This window comes from Strix uralensis, chromosome 17, assembly GCF_047716275.1.
Source record: "Strix uralensis isolate ZFMK-TIS-50842 chromosome 17, bStrUra1, whole genome shotgun sequence".
In the NCBI taxonomy this organism is placed as follows: domain Eukaryota; kingdom Metazoa; phylum Chordata; class Aves; order Strigiformes; family Strigidae; genus Strix; species Strix uralensis.
The window spans coordinates 16,793,058-16,817,496 of NC_133988.1; the positions used below are offsets into that span (position 1 = coordinate 16,793,058).

At 41.8% G+C, this 24,439-nt stretch overlaps 1 protein-coding gene across 5 annotated transcripts in view; it reads left to right on the forward strand.

The window, feature by feature from the left end:
* KIAA1671 (KIAA1671 ortholog) overlaps positions 1-24,439 on the forward strand; it is an 87,688-nt gene that overhangs the window by 24,989 nt on the left and 38,260 nt on the right. For 4 of the 5 annotated variants that reach the window (XR_012631348.1, XM_074887695.1, XM_074887694.1 and 1 more), the window contains 3 exons: positions 961-1,054; positions 2,881-6,090; positions 6,806-6,928. Coding sequence is in view for 4 of the 5 variants with exons in the window: in XM_074887695.1 (XP_074743796.1) it covers positions 961-1,054; positions 2,881-6,090; positions 6,806-6,928 (3,427 nt within the window). In the remaining variant the exon portion in view is untranslated. Of the gene's footprint in view, positions 1-960; positions 1,055-2,880; positions 6,091-6,805; positions 6,929-13,004; positions 13,101-24,439 lie in introns of those variants that run through there. The other variant, XM_074887697.1, reaches the window with a different exon arrangement.

Below are 24,439 nucleotides of genomic sequence, written 5' to 3' on the forward strand. Positions count from 1 at the left end.
GTGGCCTTTGCATGTTACTGTAACTGTATATCTATTATTAAAATTTCATGCATTTTGAAATCTTGAGGGGAGCATTGTAGGCTGCAAGCTTATGTATTGGTGAGAAAGCAAAAGAATGGTTACCATGTCTTTGACAGTGGTGTAGAGTGTCAGGTTTTCAGCCAGACAGGAATCTTATTTCGCTGTCATATTAAAGCCTAAAGTTCTGTGATGTTTATTCTGCCTAAGCTGTGGCGATGAGCAGTGTTGTTAGAGTAATGTGAGATCTGCTAATTTTTACATACCAAAACAGAAAAAAAAAAATCTCTTGTCCAGTAAAAAGAGATTTAGTCCAAGATAAAATGTATTCTCTCGGTACAAAGTTGGGTAATTGATTATTCAAAATCATAACAATTTGTGACATGAATGAGGAAGCTCTTTGTGCACTTCGCAGTACTGTGTGAGGCCGCACTGCCGGGCTGGTGCTGGTCTGGATAATTCATGTTCTGTGTGTGATGACAAAGCGATAAGGAAAGAAGAATAACGTTTTTTGGAAGTGTAAAGGAAGCGTGCTTTGCGTAATGAACGCAGCAGATGTTTGGCAAACAGAACCTGCTTTGTGAACAGTGGAATAGGAGAATTTTTCAGCAAATCTTGGTCTTTTAACATTGTGATGAAAATAAGGAAAAGAAATTTGACTGAGGCATGAGAGTATTGGTATCTCTTTCACTGCTTCATTATGTATCTCTAAATCTTATACCATACAATAAAGCTGCATAACTAACCATTTTTTGGGAACAGCAATCCTTTGGTCTAGATACAAATAAACCACCAAATACAGTTACTTACTATGAAATAGTGATGTTTTGCCTTTAAGAAATATAATTTATTGGATGATTTCTACAAGTGTGCTTTGGTAGGAAGCATACCTGCTAACTAACTAGCTTGATTAGAAGAAGTAACAGAAGTCTTTTGTCTTAGGTTTTCAAGTCCCACATCAAGCAGTGAAGTAAAGCCTGAGAAACCTGCCGAAACTAGAAACGACTCCATCAATGAAATGCAAGAAAATCAAAAAGTAAGAAAATGGCATCAGCTGATGTGGTCTCCAGCTGGGTTTGCATTCAGAAGGCAGAGAGCACTGTCCTGTGTCCTGTGTGCCTTTATCGACCGGTGGCCAGAAAATGGGTATTGAGAGTATTAAGAATGACCTAATCTAGAGGGTTTTCTCGTGTAAGTCTGTCTTTAGGGCACGCTGATAAACTGCGGGAGTATCATGTCTGTTGAGTTTTTAGAAGTTAAATAAGCATGCTCTTAAATGCGTGCAGTGGTGCAGAGTGAAGAGTATTTTATAGGGTATTTTAAAGGGACTTTTAACGCATGAAAACCAATAGTGAATCGACTGGCTGCTGTGGTTTTGTGCAGTGATTATCCTTTATTTTCTCTAAGCATAGTATTAGTGTAGTACACTTCTACATCTAAGTCGCAACTCCTTGTTAAATACGTGCTGTATATGTCATGTGGATCTCCTAAGTAACATTTACCTTAGAAGTATTGACATTAAGATATTATACAGCAGGTTCTGAGTTGCTGTAAAAGCTGTTAGGCTGGCTTTGATGCTATGCAACACTTTGGTGTTGCAAAACATAACTTATCTGCTGAGACTTCTTAGTATTGGTGACAGTGTAGTTTTAAGGGTATTTCTTGTGAGTTCTCATGGCTGTGCTTTTCCTGTCTAGGTTTAAGAGAGGAATATATGGTAAGGAAACTAGTAGGTAGACACACAATTTCTGTGGTTCAATATCATTTTAAAGAAGATCAATTTGTTTTAAAAAGGAAATCTTTCATTAATGGAAGTGCTGTTTTCAGAGTCTGACAATAAAATAGGATTAAAAAAACTCCTTTGAATTCCTAGAAGAATATAGATCAGATTCAAAAATCTTTATTTATAAATGTTGTTAGTGTTAATTTTTTTACATTCTTCAGCTTTTTTAAAGAGAATTTAAAGTCAATTCCAAGCTTTACATTTTTTTAAAAATAGAACTCTGGTGGGACTGGGGAGTATTCTTTAAATCTGTTTATTTGCATGCTGTGCTTTTTCAATTAATGTTATTAAACATAACAGCTTTCAAGATGCTAGCTGTATTTCCTGCAAGTAGGTAATAGTAAAAAATTGGCAATAAATATTAATTCCCATTTTCTTTTTACTTCAGCTCAGCCTTAACATTCTTCTTAGCTGAGCAGCTCCAGCTGTGATATTTACTCAGATCTTCATGTTCCTTGCAGTTACTGACCATGTAACTAGTTAGTTAGTGAACAGCCAGATTTGAAAAGACAGTTTTGACAAAATATGGTATATTTGGTGGTGTCCCCCAGGAGTTTAGACTTGCTCTGAAGGTGCCTACATCCTTGTGGTGCTGCTCTATGCTTTGCTTTTGAACTTGAATTTCTGTAGGGCTTGCAACATAAATGCCCATAAGTGTTTCTGTGGTAGCTGGGGTTATGAACCTTCTACAGTTTTGTACTATTTTTGCACGTGTTGCTTTCTCTGGAGTATGATGTGGACATAAATTCACTGCAGACTAAAATGTCTTATGAAATCTGAGCTCGGGAGCACACAGTCATGCGTATCTCCTGTATCAACGCTTCATACATTTTTTCCTTTTTTGTATTAAAAATAAAAATCAAGTTATGAGATAATTCTGTTATAATCAAGATTCAGGAGCTGGAGCTGCACATTTGCTTAGCTTACCTTGGTCTCCATGGGTTTTGTGTTCAGAGAACGTGGATGTGTTTAACTTGTTCAGGCTGTGTTGCACAGAGTAGCGCAAGCAAGTTTTAAAATAAACTTTATTGCGCATCTTCTAAATAAACTATCTTAACTGTTGGATTTTCTTGTTCCAGAGTAAAGAGATCAAGCTTACACATGGCACAGACTTCACTGAAGCACATGCTGCTGGGAACCCTTGGAAACCCCGGCAGATTTTAAAAATGACAAATAAACCTGATCAGGTAGAGAGGAAAGAAAGCTTCCTTGGAGATGGTCAGCATTTTTCTCAGCAAAGTGAAAATTCAGGCTCGTTCACAAGCAGCTTGGAAAAAAAATTAAAACCAACCACACTGATGGAAAAGACCTACATGAAAACTGTCCGAGCCACCATGTTTGACCATAATATTCAGAGACATAACATTGCTGCTGATCATCCGGGAACTGACTCTGCGCTGAAAACAAATAACGAGCGTGAGGCAAAGCGCGATGTGGTGACTTCGGGGCACAGCAGACGGTCGTGGATGGGAGAAGTGGAGGAAACCACTAGCATAAAGAGGGAGTATCATAAGCCATCTGATTCATCAAAACATATGGCAGATGCAGAAAAAAGTGGAAAACCAGCTTGTTCAGGTGAAGACAAGAAGATGACTCTGGGAATTCTCTTAGAAAAATCTTTGGTTGAGAAGAGCGAAAAAACCGCTCCTAAAAATGCAGAAGACTCTCTAATTTACCAAAGAATAGAGCCAAGATATGAAATCTTTCAGACGTGTGGTGAAAGGGCTCTTAGTGAAGCCATTACAATGGCTCCTGAAAAAAAGGCCATGACACTCAGAACTAGAAAGTCATCTGTGAAAGAGAATAAAAATGATGAGGATGTCTTACGCACTGCTCAGTCAGCTAGGGCAAATAATAAAACTCTCTACCTGAAAGAAGATAACGTTTCAGAAGTGAGAGACACAAAAGTTTTTACAAGCAAGTCTGCGGTGAGAGAACCTAATGATTTTTTCTTCAGTGAATGCACACCTGAACAGAAAAAAGACTCTGATAGAACTGAAACTGATCCGATAGTAATAGCTGAGAAAATACCTTATTCTACAAACAAAAGTAAATGTTTGGGAGTGAATGAAAAAGTAGACAAACCACTTACTGAAATTAAAAATGATAAGAATGAAGTCTCTTCCGTGGATAAAACAGAGAGGTCTAACATGATGAAATGCTCTTCTGAGAAGAGGAGTTTTAGACCAGCTGGGACAGACAGCTATGAATTCAGAACCAACGTTGATCGTGAAGTTATTTCAACAAGTGTAAATAAACATGGGGCCCAGTCTTCTTCAGTGCTTTCTGGTGGACAATTTTGTAAATCTTCCAGTAGCCACCATGCTGACATGAAAGTACTAACCATTAACAAAGAGGAATCTAGGGCCTTTGGTTTGAGGAAAAATCTAGACTTCAATTGCAAAGAACAAGACTTTAGCTTAGATAGTACAGCTCATGAAAACAGCGAAAAAATCAGAGTAATAGATCCAGAAGAAAAAGTCAGGAGAACCAGAAGTAGCGTTTCTGACTTGAAGATTTCGGAAAGGTGGAGGAGGAGGACCTTGCCTCGGGATTCTACCAAGACAGAAGAAGTTGTCACTCCTGAAAATAGCAAAAGGCTGAGTCGGACAGATTCACTGCAATTGGATGAAGGTTCAGTCAAAAAGAGAAGCAAAAAAAGCAAAGAAGGGATGGAAGGGAGTGAGGCAAACCAAACTGTTCTTGGCAGTCCTGATGATTACTTGAAAAGTCAGCGTTCTGCCTTTGAGCCACAGGCAACTTATTTTGCAGTGACTTATCAGATTCCTGGTAACAAAAAAGAGAAAAGCTTTGTTGATACTGCTGGTGCAAGTCAGACTAATACAATTTCTAGCTCAAGTGAGGGCGCAACAATTAATCTGGACCCTGTTTTTCCTGGAAGGTCCAAACCTTTATTGCAGCAACCAAATAAAAATTTGACAAGTGCAAGTTGTAGAGAAGACTCACGGGAAGTGCGAAATAACAAGGATTGGGTCAAAGAAGAAGACAAAGATGACATTTTCTCCAAAAACATTGCATTTGGTAATTTTCATGTATCTAGAAAAGGTAACCAGCAGTATCACGACAGAGGTCTGGATCATTCTACAGAAAAAATTATAGATGTTGATGCTTTCCTGTTAAAACAGGATCTGGAAAATACAGCTCAAACTGATCTCAAAAGTAGCAGAAGAAAAGCCTCCTCTTACCGTGAACCCGGATCCCCGCTGCATTTTGCACAGTTACATAAAGACAGTGAATTAGTACCCCAGAAAAGGAGTGAAAATAATTATGATTTATCTGAAAGGAAAGTTGAGGGTGGTTACAGATCCCAAATTCTTGATATTGATGCGATCATGGCAGACTATAAAGAAGAATCACTGAAGGCCAGTAATGTTCAAGACAGGCTCTCTGAAGATCACAGTTCCTTTCGGAGGGAGAAATCAAAGAACAAAAGAAATGTGTCAGATAAGACAACTTCTTACAGCTGGAAAGAGTGGAAGGGATCAGATCATTATTCTGTTAATAACAAACAAGGTGACTATGCAGAAGAGTACCACAGGCCAGAGAAATTAATTCTAAATGAAAAGAGCAAAGAGAAACTGGAATCATGTAGCCTTGAATTTGATAAACAAAAGTCCAAAGATAGAAAGTTCAGCCCTCCTTACTGGGGAAATCCTAGCAGCTTCTTTTCAGATAAGTTTGTAAATTCACATAATTCACCTGTGGAGTTCACGAGGAAGAAAACTTTCATCATTGATGAGGATGAAGAAGTGAACTTAACTTCCAGGAATCCAAGTCCCAAATTTGTAATTGATAAGGTTCAGCCTATAAATGTAGTTGCTACAGACCAAAGGTGGGAAGTTAATTTTGCTTCCAAGTTGTCCTTAAAGGCAGATGATAGCCTCTTACAGAAGAAGTTGGTCACAAAAGAGCAGTTCTTGGAGGTGTCTCCAGAAAGTGATCAGAGCAGAAATGTAGCAAGGAGCTCTATAACGAGGAACAAAGACAATGCAAATAAAACGACGCGCGAGAACGACTCTTCCAATGTGAAGATTAAAACTGATTGGAAGAGCTATGCGTCTGGGTTAGGAAGTGCACCCCCAGATTTAAGACGATCCTATTCAGAAAAGAGCCGCCAAGGAAAAGACAATCTACCCCTTATGCAAGAGGTAAGGGGAAGGAAGGATCTGCACCGATCCAGGCAGAGCTTCCCGTTGGAAAGTGTCGATAGTGGGTGGAAACACAAGATGTCATCTCAGTCGGAGTCATTCTTCCATGAGGATAAAAAGGTATTACCAAATGGTGTCCAAGTGTTTCCTGTACCTAAAATTGAAAGTGAGGAGCAGCTTTTATTATGCCTCTCTTCTGCTTTTCAGCACTAGCTGGGGCTGTGCAGCACGTGAGCAGATATATACTTTTCAATAGAGTTCATTTCCCTTTGGGTTGTATTTTCTGGAGGAATTTGTATTGTACTAGATGACTAGATTTGTTTCATGTGTATAAATATTTATTGATGTTACCATGGAGAGCTTGAAAAAACTTTAAAACGTGCATATTTTATTAATGCTATGAACTGAGGATGTTAAATTGCTAACTCAGCATTTTTATAATTATTTGAAAAGAAGTAGTTTGGGTTTAATTTATAAGTTGTCAACAGTGATCTTTTTGGAGTTCCTTTGGGTTTTTGTTTTGTTGTTTTTTTGGGTTTTTTTTTTTCCTCTGAAGGAAGCACTTTTTTTTTTTTTTAACTGGGTGAATGGCCCCTGTTTGTATGTGGAAGTTCACTGCTGATACTGCTTTGGTGAAACACAAGTGATTCCCGGAACACGGGAACGCATTAATGCATCGCCAGTCAGAAGTTGATGGTTATAATGTTCTTCCATTTTTTGTTTTAAGATACAAACTTCCTCTGGTGTTTTGTTTTTTTTTTTTTCCAAAAGGGCATTTTTTACACATACGTGTGTGCGTGTATATGTAACAACATACATAACTGTATTTTAACAGGCTTCTAGGAAAGAGTGGACCAAGCAGAGTTCAGACAAAACAGACGGAACAGAATTTCCACTGGTTTCTACTCAGAGAAGCCGCCACAGTTTTTATGAGGACAGAAGGGCAGATAACGGGACGGTATGTTATTTTGGAGGAGGTTCTTGGGCAGGGGCTGGGGGAGAGATAAGGGAGATGCACCAGGCTTACTCCATTCAGCTATTTTTGCAAGTAGCTGTGAAAGAAAGTCTGTGTCTTCCTAGCAGAAGGAGCAGATGCACTTGCTGTGGAGTTTAACTGGCAGAGAACGCTTCTCCCTGAGGTTCCACCACACTCATCTATGCCAAATCTTCGAATAAGAGCATTAACCATGCAGCTTGTTTACTTTTCTTTCTAAGCAAAGAATTTTCATCCTGAAAACTTAAGATGGGTCTAGATCATTATGCTTTTTGTTTGTTTCTCAGCTTAGATAATGAAAACTGGTTAGATTCCAGAAAATCTTTTCTGGAGAATTGTGCAGACAAATAGAACCATGTCATAGCCTGAAAAATGATGGGTTTAATTTTCGTTCTGTAGGCAACACACAGAGAACTATTTATGTGAAGAATCACAGCTGACATTTTTGGTAGTCTGATTTGTCTCTAATATGCATATTTTTGGGGTAAACTCCCACTTAAAGTTTTTGGGTGATATTCTCTGAAGTTGCAGAAGGATGTTCTGACTTCAGCCCACAGATTAATTTTGTGTTGGGAAATAGTATCCTATGTCCAGATGTTGTTCTGAAATACAAAGCTAAGATCTGGGCCTTCTGAAGGTTACATAATAAATGAAATATCAACATTTTCTGTGGAAAATAAAGGGGTTAAAACCCACATCAGCAGCATAGAACTCTACAAGTGTAAGAGAGACATTGCTGCTGCCGCTGAAATCCTTCCTTACTGGAAGAACTTGTTTTGAACCACTGCAAGTGCTGTGGGTTGTTTTGGTTTTAATTTGTTTTTTTAACCTTGTTCACTGGAATAATACTGTGGTCACTTCAGAGTGCACTCTTCTATAACTTTACACATCCATATTTGCAGTTTTTGAAAATCTGGATGTCCCACAGTTTTTCAAAACTCTTCCACTTGTATGGAAAAGGGGTGCCTGGAAGATGTTACCGTGCTGTCCCAAGGTCAAATCTCATCTGTCTGCTAGCACACTCGTGTGGTGACTGCATGTATTGCCCTCTGCAGAGACCCCGGTTTTGTCATTCCTCATACTGTTACTTACAGCCCTTTAATAGAGAATAGACAAGAAGATAAAAAAGGAAAGGAACTGAGCTCTTTGTTCTCTTCTAGTGAAGAAAAAGAAACCACCCAAACTTGTATGGATTTCGTAAACAAGTTTCCTAATAGGAGTTTTGGAAGCAGGCTCATATTGTTCCAGTTCTAGTTATAAAACTTGACAGAACGTATCCAAGGGCTGATATCCCCTCGTCTTTCCTGTGGTCTTCAGGCTGAATGTTCATCTTGGGGAGAGTTTGGGTTATTTACAGAATTGACAATTATAATTTAATCCCTAAAAGTTGTTATCTGCACTGTAAGCTGATGGCATATATGTAAAGGTGTCATTGACAGGGTAGAATATATGGGGGAAAAGCGCTGTCAGAAATAGTGCTGGGATAATTGAACTATTCAGGTACTGAACTCTGATAAATATGACTGTTATTCTCCAACTTGGTCATTAAGGGTAAGGTTACTCAGAATCACCCTTTGTCTTCATCAAGTACAGCCTGAGACAGGAAAGGAAGGCTGTCAGCCCCACTAAAAGAGAAAATTCCCCTGTCCAGCATCCTCTGGAATTCATTAGGATCCAAGTGCTTTACTCCTTTGTATTGCTTTGAAAAGCCTGATCGTGGTGTATTTGTTGTTCTGCAGCGCCATGGTAGCAGAAAGGGCAGTCTGGCCTTCACGCATATAAATCGTGAGCGAGCAGGTGCAGAGAAGCAATTTTTACATGCGTTCGGGAGGAGGCTCACCACACTTTCATGTTTTCCAAAGCCCCACGTAAATATTGCAGAAGATCATGTAAAACTGAACCATTTCTTCAGGCACCAAGGTTAATACCTTTGTTTTCATTCGGAGAAAAATCAAAGACTTTCGCTGTGCTGTCGCTGCTCTCATCGGTGCGTTTCAATACTTCCCTCTGGTGGAGAGCTGCGTTGTAGCTTGGTTTGAGTTCGAGGGCGGTGAGAGGTGGACAGACAGCCGCAGAGGATCCCAGTTAAGTGACATAACTTCCTCTGAATTTGAATGTGGTCTGTGTTTTGCTTTGAACACCTTTTGAAAGAGAATTAGAAGGGAACAAAACTGCCGCTGTTTTGTTTGAACAGTTTCTAGAAAGTCTGTCTGTTTAGTTGGGAAATCACTCGCTTTTTCTTGTGGCATAGTGACAAGAAATATGCCACAGCACATATCACTGGTCACTCAAGACATTGTTATCTTTCTAACGAGACTGCAGAGCTCAGTGACAAGCTGCTACTTTTATTGTAGAATAAAAGACTCACTTTCATTCACATTCACTACTAAAGTAGTGTAATGAGCTGTCCTGTAGTCTTTGATATTTGACAAACCAACTTCAATTAATATGCATTTGTTGTATTATCTCTCATCTGCCTATGATAATAAATAACTACTTGAATGAAATCTTCCAGTACAGCCGATTAATTAGATTTGTGTGGACGAAAACAGTTCTAAATAGAAGCAAGGTGCAATAGTATAATTTTACTTCTGGAGAAGTGATTTCTTTGTGATTATATTCTAGGGAATCTACTTCCAATGAGGTTATTTTTCATGTAGGACTTCTTTGAAATCAAACCATTGAAATATACAATTGGTGATATGGGATTGGTCGTTGAAATTTCAAAGGTTGATACTCTTGGCTTTAACACTCATCTAGATAGCATTTTTTAGCTATTTTGAGTTTGTATTGTTTAAAAACAGAATAAGGCTTTTATAAAGATTCCAACATTGTTGCTAGACTATCATCGTCTGTTTTTACTACGGCTGGTACTTTTCACTGTATGTCTTCAACAAAGAAAATCTTCAGTGCTGTATTACAAGGCTGGTAAAGCGGCACAGCATTCAAAGGAGTGGTGTTCCTGCTGGAAAGGAAAGGTGTTCTGCACTGACAGCAGTAGCTTCCTGACCTCACCACCTTTGGAGATTTGGTGAATTAATGACTGTGAACATACCATACCACCAGCTGTTTATATGCTGGAGTTTGGGGAAGAATTGGGGTTACAACATCTCTATGTACTTAAAAAAAATAAACCACGTGTTCTACAACCTGGAAAGATGGTTTCTCTCCCCATGGATTATAAAAATATTGCAGTTTGGAATTGCCCCCTTATTTCTTTGGGCTATTCCAGAATAGAGGGTAACGAAGTCTGCATTTTAATGTGATGGTCTTTAAGACTACGGATGTGTCATGGCTTAAAACTTTCAAACTGAGAAGATCTTTGAAGTCTGACGGATTTCTTAAAGGATATTTTTCTCTGAGGTCAGTAGCATTATACATTTCCTGTACCAGGGAACACGTTACAATCTGCAGAACTGTTTCTGCTCTTGTGTAGTCGGATGTTTTAGTGGTCTCGTGGCTGCCTTTTGCTGAGGTGTTCGCTTGCGTGGCAGGGCTCAGGCCGTGTCCTTGGGGCAGGACTGGAGATGGACTTCTGCTCTCTGGGGTGTGTGAGTGACAAAGATACAGGTGAACAGCAAGGCAAACCCTTCTAATTTATGATTTCTGTGTGAATATTTTGGCCTTTCTATTTTTTAGAGGTTAGAATACATTTATGATTGTAAGCTTTGTTGTTAGTATTTTTTTAACAACTGTGTTATAAATATTACTGCTAATTGTAGCTTAGTACTTACACATTCTATTCCAACATAAGATTTTTTCCTTTCCATTCTCACTCTGATACAGCCTGATTCTAGTAAAGAAGGGGGTAGTTTCAGACTGAAGGCCTTCACCTAGTAGAGGATTAAAGAAAAGGATAGAATTTACGTGAATAGATAATTCCCTGTTTGCTTTGCTAGAGCTAACAGTATTGAGAAGACAAAACTTCTCCCTGCCCATTTAAAAATATTTACTCCTTCATGAAGTCACATACTCTGTGTGTTGTGCTTTGGCCCTGCCCGTGTCACAATATAGGTATAAAAATAAAGTTGTTCTTAGGTTTGCTCTGGCCAGCTGTGATCTTAGCTCACAGAATTAGCCGCAAATCTCTCTGGACGAGGCTGTCGTAGGGGTCTTTTACCTTAGACTTTGAATGCAGTTTGAGGGACTGTGAGCCTCTGGTGTGACTACCTGTAAAACAAACCGCTCCCTGGTTCTGCAGCCTGTTGTAAGACTCGGGGCTATTAAAGCGCCCTGTGCTCCTGAGGAGGCACCGTAACTGCAACGTGCTACGGAAACCTCCTCAGTTTCAGAAGACGTTTTCAAGTACTGTCTGTCACAAATCGTAATGATTCCATCACAGCCGACAACAGATCTTTAATTCTCTGACGTTCAGTCACAAACCTCAATTCCTGATTGAGTCATCAGGACTTGATAAGTCTTTATGAATTAAAAACTGAGGAATGTGCGATGGGCTCATCTCCCAGATAGAAGCAGCTGCGCCTGCTGAAGGGACTGGGCCTTCATCTGGAAACAGAGCAGCTTAATGCAGCTAGGGTTTATAACCAAAACTGCTGCTTTGTGTAGTTAAAACAGAGCACTCTGGTACTAGAACTGGTGTAGGCATGAATTATTTTGAAGCCTCTGGTTACGTGCTTCATTTATTTTGTATTAAACTTTGGGGGTTTTTGTCCTTTTGTGAGGAAAATCTGGTATCCGTATAAAGATGCACGTATTTGTGATGTGTGGGTGGGAAAGGATTTGTTTAAGAAAATCATGAGCTGACTCTTAAAAATATTTTGAAAGTTAACTGCAAGGGGGAGAAGGTAAATATTTTCTAAACGCGTTCAGATGAATTTATAGTTTGACTTGTCACAGTTCACCAGTTGTTTCCAGTTGTGCCCACGACAGGTCTCTCTCCTGCCCACCACAAAGCAAGCCTTCTCATCTTCTGATTGTAGAAAGCCTCAAATATTGCAGCTTCACTCCTTTCCAGATGGAAGCAGATGCACTGAACAAGCCATCGTGTGCAAAATGTTCTGTTAGCCTAAGAACTGAGTCAACCTGGAAGGAAATCAAAAGAATTTGTCAGCTCTACAGGATCTTACAGGTGGCCATTAAAAAAGCAGGGTGGGTGGGTATTTTTCTTCAACATCCAGACCCACAATTGCAGGCAAAGGAGGCTGTGGTGTCCTGGAAGCTGTTTTGTCACCTCTGTGTTGTGTCATCTCTCAGGTGAGGGCCTGAGGAGTGCCGGGTTGCGGGGGAAGGCAGTCGGGGTCCTCCGTGGATGGGTCCCTGACACTTGGCTTTCCTTTTCCCATCCAAACAAGGACAGAGGTCACAAAAGTAGGAAGAGATAGAAAGGTTATGATTCTCACTTTTGCTCTTCACAAAACACCTACCATCGTTTGATCATTTAGCTCTGCTTCCTATTTCTCAAAACAGCCCGGAGGAGGATGACCCAGCGTTGGTTAATAACTCGGTTTGCCCAGCTTTCTTCCTTTTTTGGTAGTATTCGTTTGCTGGGAACATTCCAGTGGTATATAAAAAGACACTTTGTTGTGTCTATTTCTTCTCATTCACAAAAGACATTTTTATATTAAAAGCAGGAGCTTTTCTTTCACGTGTGTGGTTTTTTTTTTTCTTGTACATTACCCAAAAATAAGGTCAGCTTGCAACCCCGACAACTGCGGTGGCATTAATAGCATTTCATAACCCAGCCTGCAAAACAGAGTGTTTAGAAGCTTCTCTTTCCTTCCAGATGAAGGGCTTTTTAGTGCGAAACCCAAAGTACTATTATTAATTCTAGACTAACACGTTAGGGATTACCGAGATGGGAGAAGTCTGAGCAGTTAGATCCTAAATAACAAGTGGTTAAGTCACATGGTGCTGGTAGCTCAGCTACTGCTTATAAGTAGCCACAGCATCTGTTAAAGGCACAGAGCTCAGCGTGGTGACGTGGGGCTGGATAAACAGACACTGTACATTATTCATGTTGCTTTTAATTGCTCCGGTCTGCTCTTAACTTCTGCTGGAGGCAGGGAGGAGTGGGGAGGCTGACTCTTAACGAAGATGGTTTTGCGTTAGCTTTGTGCTTCAGAAGATGGAGTATTATTACTGTCCACGCTTGCTAAAGTTTCTGCAATATTTGTGGGTAAGTGTACTCTTTAATGTAATTGTCCTTGCCAAGTTGGGCGTTTTTAACTGTTTTCAGAAATCCTGAGGATGTTCGTATGTAGCGATGGCTTTACTTTGCCGTATCTTTCTGATCTTTCTGAATAGTAACATTAAACCTGGAATTTATTTTGGGTGAGAAAGGCTGGTTTATCTTTAATACTCACTTAAAATGAGGAGAGTGCAGACTACTTGAATGTGCCTCAGAAAACCCTCTTGGTAACTGGAATTCCTTCCTTAGGTCCGACCATAGGAGTTGTAGTTTTGCATACCGCATATTAGAAATGTTCTTCCTCATTTGTTTAAAAGCTGTCCTTGGACTCTGGAGACTGCTGCTTCCAGAAGCACTCCTTCCCCTGCTGCTGGCTAGAGCTGCTGCCTGCTGTTTCAGTAAAATGACCAGTACTAATGGCTTTAGAAGTGTGTAGTTTTACAATTCCTGACTATTTTTGCTTTGACTGTGTTAACAGGTTTCGCTTGTCTCGGTGAGCACTTCCTCTTTAAACAATCCTTAGGGTCCTCTTCAATAAAAAGCTCTTTTAACAGGCTGCTTCTACTGTGCTAGTCTGCCAGCTCTGAAGGGTTCCTTTTGCACAGTGCTTGCTATTTGTCTCAGTTTTTCACATTTATAAAAGATGAATTTGATTTTTAAAGCCTTTATGAATAGATACTATATTACTTTAAACCTAATTACTACTTACTGTTTTAATTTCTTCTGTACTAATCAGATATTGGTTTTCATTTGCTTGTAGTATTGTCCGCATTAATCTAGTAATTTTTTTAGCTGTAAATTCAGCGTGGGATCAGCACTGACACTTTAAACCTTTCAATGTTAGCTGTTTGCTAGGGCATTTTGAAACTAGCAGAGAGTTGGCTTCCCTCATTTAGAGGTTAATTTTACAATCTTTGCCTTGTATGTGCTTTGATCAGCAGTGAAATGAGATTGCCTGCTGTAAATTTTTTTGCAGCTGGGACAGAAGATAGTACTTGAAGAACAGGGCATTTTCTTCAAAATCTTTTCCTGTTGGAGACTGTAGTATTGTAAAACATGGAAGTCTTTGGACATTTCTTAATTTTTTTTTTTTATTTGATTAGCTAGATTTTTAAGAGGCAAGCTTTCTTCAAGTTGCACATTAAAAGATTAGCATGATATATCAGGCTTTAGTTTGATGAGGGGGAGGATGTTCTTTGTGGTTTCACAGTGTGAGAAGTCTGAAAGAGATCTCCGAATGCTTTTGCTTTCACATGTAACTGGTGATTTTCCGTAAGGCCAGGAAGAAAAACCAAAACCAAACAAACTTTTTGAGTCCAGAAGATCCCTGGGATGACATCTAATATCGTACAGTTGTAGTCTGTAACTGAACAGGTGTGTTATGTTTTCTGTGTGTATACGCTCTTTTAGAGGCCTTCGGGTATTTCTTAGGCATTTTCATTAGTGTACACTCTCCTGATGTGTCATAAGAAAATATTTGAAGGGCAGTTGTGATATTCCTAATATTAAATATATAAACAAAGACATTTTAAATGAAAAGCTGTGCCTTCTGTCACTTTCTGTGCTGATGTTCAGCTGAAGGCTACTAAGGAGATACTTATCGGTTCTCTCCACTTATAATCAGGAGTAACCAGAGATGTCGGGGTTAGTTGTCGAGCTTTGTGTTGAGTTATTTAATCTATCTTGGGGAGCTAAGATACTTTATTCATTAGGTAGATGTACCTGAAGAAGCTGTAACTCTTAATTAAAAAATATTATAATGAAAACCCATTTCTAAAGCTAATATTTTGAGTTATTGATAGGTTGCGTCTCTTCTGCTGTGTATTTGTTTTACGCCTACACAGTGTTGGAGTTGGACATCAGTGGACCCGCTCAGTGCCAGCTATCTGCTAATTGCTTGCTGATTCCTCTTTTGATCTCTGAATAGGAGATGTATTATTGTGATGTGTAGAAGAGTTGTCCGAAGAAATCATCGTAGTATTTTTTGAGCACAGCATAGTTTGTGGTCTGCCCAAGTGTGTGCGAAATGATGACTGACCACCAAGAAGTCTGTGTCCCGTGGTCAGGGGTGTTGAGTGACAGCTCTAAGTTTCTGAAAAGTCGTCTTTGTGTCCAGCAAAATGCTTTGTTCAGTAGGTTGTATTAGATGCAGGCAGAGTTCTGTTCAGTAATTCAACCTTGAGCTCCCTTTTCAATGTGAGTTGTAATAATGAGGAGAAGATCAAGCTTACCAAACCTGGATCGTTTGCACTCTTAATGAGGTGTGCTGCAGGACTCTGAAATACTGCAGCTCCCTCTTGACTGGTGTGTTCTCCAGTGTGATATGTAACACTGAAACAGGGGTTACTGTGAAGCAGGTTCCTAGGGAGGACTGAGCATCGAACTTCTTGATGATAGAAGATGGGACTAACGAGAGCTACTGAGAACTACTGTGGTAACTGTACCACCTAGAAGAAAAACCCCAGCAACAATAAAAGAAGAAAGCCAAGAGTGCTGATGGAGCCTTGCGGATTTCTGCATAAGGCTTTTATGAGTCTTTAGGGTGGCTGTTAAAGAATCCAGAAGTTCCTGCCTGGTGTGATAACACAGTCTGGTTTTGATCAACTTAGTTGATGTTTTTTTGAGAGGGGGAAGAGCAGGACTCTTAAACACCGCTCTGTGTTTGGTTTGCTCTCAGTAAATTGTCTCTTCGTACTATAAATATGCTCATTGTTTGGAGAAATTTCTCAGAAGCTTGTGGTTTTGTGACTCGAGCAATCTATCGCTCCTTCTTTGATTCTGACCATTCAGACTGTAGCTGGTGGGAGATGGAACCGGTATGGCATACAACCGAGCTGTTGGCGGCAATCAGGGTAAAGGGTCCAGGCTGCCTCTTAGGCCTGTCTGCAGCCCTTGCTAGGACTGCCTGGGGCTGGTCCTGCCTCAGCCTCTTTTCCCCTAGGCTGGCATTTTCAGGGCTGGCTCTTCACCATCCACCTGGTGTCAGCACTGATTCCTCTTGCTGCCTTCTCCATCAACCTGGAATCCAAACTTACTGAGTTGCTTTCAGTCATATTCTCAGTTACAGCCTGTATTTGTCATTTGGACCCCTTCAGTCAAACGCTCAGATAAGCATAAAGCAGAGCACTGCGCACTCATCACCAAATCCGCTGTGGTTGTCTGTTGTTCAGCAGCTGAAATTCAGAGACTGAATCATAGCTCTCTGTATTCCACGTCATCACTTCCTTCTCTGCTATGCCATGTACCTTCCTCCTAGCTGAGATCTTTTCATCATCTTTAATTGGCTAATTATTGTAGTTATGTATTCAAGAGCCAGTCTTTCAGTGACCATATGCTATATTTATTATATTTGACTATTTTCCAGGGTACATGGGGTATTCATCATCCCTTTTCCAGCTGGTGAGGAGCTTTGCTGCAGCTGATGCCAGACATCTTTAGGTTTGACTTGCATAAGAAGTCCTTTAAGTGCAGGTCAATTGTTGTCCAGTGACTTGCATGAGGGATGCTGCTGTGCTGGCCAGCGTGCCAGGTATGCAGCCACAGTAAGGTTTCCTGTTCCTTTGTAAAGCCTTTTGTCCAATAACCAGCTTTTTTGGTTTGCTTGTGGACACAGCCACTCCTGGAGCGCTCCCAGTTGGTTCTGTTCCTGTCCTTAGCCATCTCCAAGTTGGGAGCAATTCTTGCTCTGCCCCAGGGTGTTTTGTGGGATGATGCAATTTTGATGATGTAATCTCTTTTTTGATGTGTCTGAGGTTACCGTAGGAGCACGCTGATAAACACAATCCGTGTCACAAGTAGGACCAGGTAACATAAACCAGCTGGGTGAGCCGAGGCCAGACTTTGTGCAGGGGGGACAGAGCTGGCAAGAGATAGGAGAGCTCTGGACCTGTTCCAGGATAGGTGCTGAAGGAAAAGAAGAGGAGTCCTGGCTGATTTTGAACTGGTGCTGCAGTACCTGCAGGGAGAAAAGGGTTGATGTCAGGACATGAGCTACAGTTTTTGGTACCTTGGTCAGGAACCAGCTGTGACTTCAGTGGTTGCTTCTGCTGAGCCACCTTCAGAACAGTCCTGGCTGGCTCGATGGTTGGTGAGGGGCCCAGTGCAGAGAGCTGGCTGGGCCTCCAGCTGCACTGCTGTGGTATCACAGACAAAATCAAAATCCTGGGGCTCGTTGGAGAGCGATGTGATTGCTGTTCAATCCAGATAGGACACATAAAGTCAGTAGATGAGAGAAGACAGCTGGAAGAGCCGAGAGCAGCTACCAGTGCACCCCTGTATGTGAGAGAGCATGGTGAGCTCCAGTGAATACGAGGTCTTTCTTGTATTTTTAGACTGGCTCTTAGGAAGGATTTCTTTGCAGAAGGGGTTGTTGGGCGTTGGAATGGGCTGCCCAGGGCAGGGGGGGAGTCCCCATCCCTGGAGGGGTTGAAGAGTCGTGTTGACCCAGCGCTGAGGGATCTGGTGGAGTTGGGAACGGTCAGTGTGAGGTTCATGGTTGGACTGGAGGAGCTTCAAGGGCTTTTCCAGCCCAGATGATTCTGGGATTCTTGGCAGCCAGGTGTTGGCCTGCTCTGGATCCCCTGCAGTGTTTGAGGTAGATGCATAAACCTTGGCACCTCATAAAATGGATAGTTTCATTAGTTGCAACTGAGGGTGAAGGAAAAGCATCTGGGGCAGGTGAGTGGCTGAAGATGCCTTGGAAACATTTTAGGTGTGGTCTGAGAGTGGCCTTGGCTCTGCTTTGACAAAAGGGAGGTCACTGTGGGAGACCAGTGTCCTGTCAGGAGCAGAGAATCTCTCATAAATCTTGTAGCTCTGTGTTACACACACATGATACTGGGCTACAGCATTGAAATGAAAGTGGGCTCCAGCTTCATTGCTCAGTTTTGGCCGCCTGGTGTGGATGATGGTGGCGAGTCTCCTGAGCGTGCTAGGTACCATTCTTGAGGAGGTGTTTCCCCTCAGTCTGGCACTTGTTTCTGTTCAAATAACAAACAAATGCTACATCTTGAAAGCATTCAACAGAAAGCAGAATGTTTTAAATAAAATATTATCTTGCAGCACTGTGATGGTTTAAAAAGACCTTATTTTTTTATTGACAGTCATTAAACAGTAGTTACAAAGACAAAAAAGAAAATTGGGGTATTTAAGTAAGAAGTAAGATCTAAAGTTGGTTTTGACAAGATTTTAGTTGCTACCTTTTAAGAGTGGTTTTGATACCCCTTTATCAGGTGACTCCAGAGGAAGTGGCAGCTGGTTAATAGCCACGCTGCCATTGCACGTCACTGCAGTAGGGTTTTGGTGGGTGCTGGAAGGAAACCTTAATCATCGCTCCGCGTGCCACGGGTAAGGGTCGCCCCCGCTCTCGGGGAGGGACGGTGGCCGGTGCTGGCGCTGTGTGGCTTCCCTCTGTGGGCGCTGCCGCGGGGTTTCCTGCGGATGGTGTCTGCTGCTCTTCTGTTACAGGGTTTGCTCCTGGTGATGGGGCAATCACATTTCAGGCATACGTTTTTTCCAAAGACTTAGAAATCCCTCACACCCAGGTAGTGCCTGAGGTATATCTGCTGTGCTGATGTCAGCAGCTAACGCTTCCTTTCAGATAACCTGAGCAAAACGAAGCCGTGGTACAGGGAAAAATCTGTTCGCAAAGGCATTTTCCTAATGCCTGAATGCTGTTGTAGAGGAGGAATTCTAACTTTTGTGTCGTTGCTCAGAGCAAGCAGGCAAGCGAAGGCCGGCTGAGGAAGCCGGTTCCCCGCAGGAACGCGAGAGAGTGCTGTTCGGCCGCGGGAGGCCGGCGTGCTGGCCCGAGGCCACTCGTCCCCACGCAGCTTCAGAGCTCACGCGAGAGAAACAGTGCAGAATCCAAGACAGTTTGTTATAATTAGGTGTGGTATTAAGTTTAATTTACCATAAAATGCTTTTATGAAATAGTGCATTCTAGGTTAACTCGGTGCAATAAGGTTTGCATTCAGTAAGATGTAACCATTTGTAGACCTGGTAATTTTTTTTGGTAATGACGGTGTCATTCCCGGCGCAGAGGAGCTGGAGCGGGGGTCTCCCCGCCCCTGACCCCCTGCCCTTTAAATAGAGTCTCAAATAGTGACCACGCTTCTGATACGAGGCTAATGTGGATTGTTAAACCTCATTTATACATAGCAGATTAACTTCACTGCTTCCCTGCTAATATTTTGATCTAAAATTGTTTTGACTCAGTTCCTGCTTTCCCATGCTGTTGTCCGTGTCGCTAATGCTGGGAGACAGCCAAGTTCCCACTATTGTTCCTGTTCTTTCAGTGGTTGTGAGTTGTTCATACAGCCAGTGCGTGTTTGCTGTACTGAAAGGAAACGGCTTTTTGGAGAGCAGCTTGAGCACGGTGAAAGTAGTTCTTTGTAGTGGACTTTCCTCAAGATATGACAGGACTTTGTACTGCAGTGCAAAGCTGCTCTTAAAAAGTAACTTAAGGTAAATCTTAAGCCTGAATGAAGCTTGGAAAAAATGTAGTATTTGGTTTAGTGATTCATGGATGAGGCCAATAAATGCCTGCCACATTAAGGAAGGGCAGTATAGATTATTTGCAAACCATAGGACATATTTGGCAAGCTTTGATTGCTAGGGTTGGAGATTGCAGATGTCAGATGAGAGACTGGATTTACTTCTGGATTTGTTCCATAATTTGGCAGTATTTCACTGTTCAGGGCAGGAGATAACAGCAAACCTGGTTGAGAACGCAAAAGGAATTTCAGCAAATCAATCATTTAGATCCACAAAGTCCAGACCTGGCAGGAAATAATGCGCTTAATCTAAAAAATGTAAATGAAGGGCACACCTGTAACAATGGCCCTGATAAGCAATTTAAGATGTTGCCTTCTGCAGTGTGGCAGGGCTGTTCCTGTACCCTGCTGCTGCTCTGGGTGCCAGAAAAGCATGTTGGCTGGGTGTAGCTTGGTGCAGGCGGGGCGGCGGGTCGCTTGTGGTCCCCCAGCAACACCCCGACCGCGTGCCGGGGCCGTGGGAGCATCGGGCTGTGCGTGGCTGGGCTGTGCAGCCACCTCCCGTCGGGTGACGTGGGGCTGACGCGCTGTGCAGGGGAGGAGGAGGCGGCAGCAAGAGCAAAGAGTCAAGGGAATAACGTAGCTGTGTGTGCCTGCAGTGTTAGACAGCAATGGCAAATAAATACTCTTACTTTTTTTTTCATAAAAATGGCATGTTGCAAGATAAAATGGGTGAAGGATGCATTGTATAAACTTACACCTGCTGTTTGTTCTACTTACTGTGATCAAGAAGTGGCTGATGTAAATGAAAGACTCGTGGAGCAGTGTTTTGTAGGGAGAAAATGGAAAGAACACTCGGGCGCTCGGTGCTCCCCAGCTGTGCGCTGGGAAGGTGGTTTACACAGTTCGTAGGGAGTGCGTGATTATGCTGAGAAGAGCTGAAATGATTTAGGATGCAGTTTTACCTTCCAGCTGTTTGTTACTACTCTTTGAAGAAGGAGATCCCTTGCACAAAAAAGCATGCTCTTTCTGCCAAGAGTTCTTTGAATTCTGAACGTCAGATTTGAACCTTTAGTAGTCAGAGATTACCTGAGCACCCTCTGTGAGAAAGAGAAATACTACCAAACTTCTCCAGGCAGACGGTAATGACAAGTTCTGTGTTTTATCCCTTTGAAAAGGATGACAGAAATCCACTATTTAAGAAACAGTAAACTTAGCTTTTGGTGATGGATTTAAGAGAGTATCATGCTTTGGGCCAAATTCAACTCTTCAGAGAAGGTATCATTCCCTGGTGGAGGTGCAGCCTGTCTGTCTGTCTGTCACTTCTGGAAGTTGGCCCTGCCTGTTTGTTGTGTTTGGAATTGCTTGGGAGCACACTGAAACGGCCCCTGGCTTCAGCTCTAGTGCTACCAATTTGAGGAGACATTTTCTGACTGCTAGAACCTGCTTAATAACTGTAACGAATGTGTGGGGGCCGGATCCTGCTTCCCCAGAAGCTCCGCTGAGCACACGAAGGGCTCCGCTCGCATAAGGGGGTTCCTGCTCTTACAGGGTGGGGGTGACAGGCCCCAGCCTATGTACCGATGAGAAGTGAGATGCTGCCTGAGCTGTAACGCTACAAAACTGCTCAGGCTGCCGTTAACGAGATGAATCAGAATTTCGTGGTGAAATTCTAAGGAGATGGAATGAAATTGGTGAATCTGGCATTATCCTTGGAGTTGGATTTTGAATCGGACATTATCCCTGAAGTCGGATTTTGATGCCTTTGCAGATTGGTGTTGGTGAGGAAGGGATTGAATGTCACTGAATTGACAGTACAACTTTGTATCAGTCAAGGAGAAGGAAATACTTTGTCTTTTCACGTTGGATTGTCCTTTCTTGTTTGCACACAACTTGACTCACGGGAACAAAAGATTTCCCAACCCCTCTCTTTCCTGTTATCGTTTTGAGCAGAAGCAGCATGTTCTCATGGTTGTTTTCTTTCACTTCACTTACCTTCTTTGCCCGGTGAGAAAAGTTTAGCAGTTGGAGGTATTTTAGGCCACATTCTGTCCTCAAGATGTTGAAGATGTTTTGCATTTACCTGTGTTTACCATGTTGAGTCTGTTGGATCAAGTGAAGGAGAAATAACTGTTCCCATGTTGGACTTAAGAGCTCTGGCTCTGCACTGCTTTGTTTTGCCTCCCCAGTGCAAGTTGCTCCTTTGGAGGCTGCAGCTTTTGCCCCGTGGCTGCCTGGCGTGCCGGGGAGGTTCCCTCACCAGAGAGTGGGACCTCGGGGAAGATTGAATCAGTCACGTGTTGAGATGGTGTGTTTGGTCGAAACAGCAGAGCTGCTCCTGCGAAGGCCTGGGCACGTTCGCAGGGAGCACGTGGTGGTCAGCCTGCTTTGGGTTTGTCTACGTGCTCATATTTTCACTTCACTGCGCAAGCACCTTCCTTTTCTTACGGATAAGTTTCACGCTGGGTTTCTTGTTGACATCAGATATCTCCCCTACTGTAAGAGAGCTCCAGGTGTTCCATAGCGTCTTCCTTAAGTGATACAAAAGCTAATGTTTAGCTTGTGGCGAAGCTCACAGCTCATTTGTTTGTAGTTTTCAGCCCACGTTGGAGGGAATGTCCAGTGTTTGTATGGTAATGTTCATCAACAAAAAGCTTTCTTCGTCATGGATTTTTATTTGTATAAATGGAAAAAACCCTGTAACTCTTCATCTGTTGCTTGGCTTGATCCTTTTGACGTAAACAAATGTAAAGAAAATGTTTTTAGTACTTTCCAGAGTATTTGTGCTGTAGGAATTTCCTGTTTCTGTTTTGTTTTTCAGTTTTTCCTCCTCCATTGAGATGGAAGGGAAGTACTGGATGATTATGTACATGAGCTTTCAAACAACGTAGTGTATTTTTAGCTTGTTCCCTCAGCTTTAACGTTGATAGCTTTGTTTTATACTGAAACAATTCAAGGTACAAAAACTATGCATGGTCAGGATGTTTAACTGGGCCTTTCTTAAGTTCAAGAGAAACATAGTTTGGGGGACTAAAGAATAAACATTTTCCAAAAAATTGTTTTGGCACTCTAGTTGTTGCAATTATTGCCGGTAATCATATTTAAACTTAGATTGTTAAAAAACCTAGATTAAAATTTCCTATTTAACAATTACCTTTGTTCACAGATTTTTATTAATCTTGGAATAATTACATACTACTGTAAAAGTGCGCAGAATTTTGTACAGAGGAAAGGATGGCTGGCTGACTTCTGGGATTACAAATGAAATGAGAAACTGCCTTTTTTCACTGATTCCATCAAGGATGACCGTGGTAGTAGAATTGTAAAATTATTTTGGCAGGTATAAACAAGTATGTGGAGCGTTCAGTCATGGAAATTATTTATGTGTTTTATCACAAGTGTAGTTCTGTAAGGAAAACAAGGAATGCAAATTTAATCTGGTTTCTCTAATAGTGGTTAATTCGGAGGAAAGTGCAGCTTTCAAGTGCATTTGGTACTTATCTGTGTCTCTGCTTTTCCTTGTTCTTGCCCCTTCTGTTGTGTTTGTTTTTTATTTAAATCCTAAGAAGTGTGAGTATTGTACTTAAATGTGGCTTTTCTTAAATGAGAATGCAAGGTACACAATTTTTTCTTGCTGGGATGATTTTTTTTTTGTTTTGTCGTTACAGTGTACGTGAGTTACATATCTTGTACAGAAGCAGTAAGACAAATGTACCCTCAAAAGGTTCATAATCTGAAGGATGGATGTAAGCCACGTGGTGTCATGAACCACGTTGGGAAGGGTGGTGGTAGCGGGGGGGGGTGGATGAGAACTCACAACAGTGGGCAGAGGATGCACGACGGCTGGGGGGGCCCAGGCGCTCCTGGTGAGAAGAGTCAGGCTACGGGGTGGACTTGCAGGTGGATCAGATGCGTTTGGTATCTGACCTTTTTTAGCAAACATTGCAAAATGTTTCTCTGTGATAAAAAGCTTCATTTCGTCTGCGCTAACGTGCTTCTTGCGTGAGAGGGGAGAAGATGATGTCCCAGCAAAACTTCTAATCTTTTTCTTGTCTTGTTTGATACGTGTGGATGTCTAACTGTGTGTTTCAAATTTGTTGATCGGACTGGGTCACCCTATTTTTTTTTTTTTTTTTTTTTAAAGATTGAAGAAGAAAAGATGTTAAAAGTGGTAGCTCTTGCTATATAAAAATGGTTCGGAACCTTGCACAGGGAAGTTTGATCAGCTGCACACATAACACTTCAACAGCTTTTTGCTGTTTTCACAGCGTTATGTTGGACAATTCTTACTGTGTGCTGGGGAGAATGTTTTATTTGTCAGAAGATGTGGGTGAGATGGGAATCCATGTTCAGGCATAAGCTTCAGCTTTGATAAATTACCGGTAGGTAGGTGTGAGACATTCACTCCTTTAAAGTTCCTGCCATCTTGTTGGGGTTATAGAGTGTCAAGGACTTGCCTCATACTCATTTCCGAATCCTCTAATTCTCTTTAGAGCTGGCCATCTTAACCGTTACTTCCTGAGCACCAGATGTGTTTTTCTGCTTGTTTTCATGCTTTTAACTCCAAGTCATTCTCACCACAGATGAATGTATAGAGTGGGAAGGTTGGAATGCCCACGATCGAGACAAATGATACAAAACAGGGTGAAAAAAATTTCCTTCCTGCTCCCCAGACAGGCAATACACTACTTGCAGAGACCTTTGGAACCAAACCTCACGCTCTGCAGCGGGGACGAGGGGAGCTGCCCTGCAGGCGAGGAGGGGAGGCCTCGTCCAACGTCAGCTCTGTTTTTATCAGCCCTGAGCGCTGGATCCACTCGCCAGCAGCGCTCA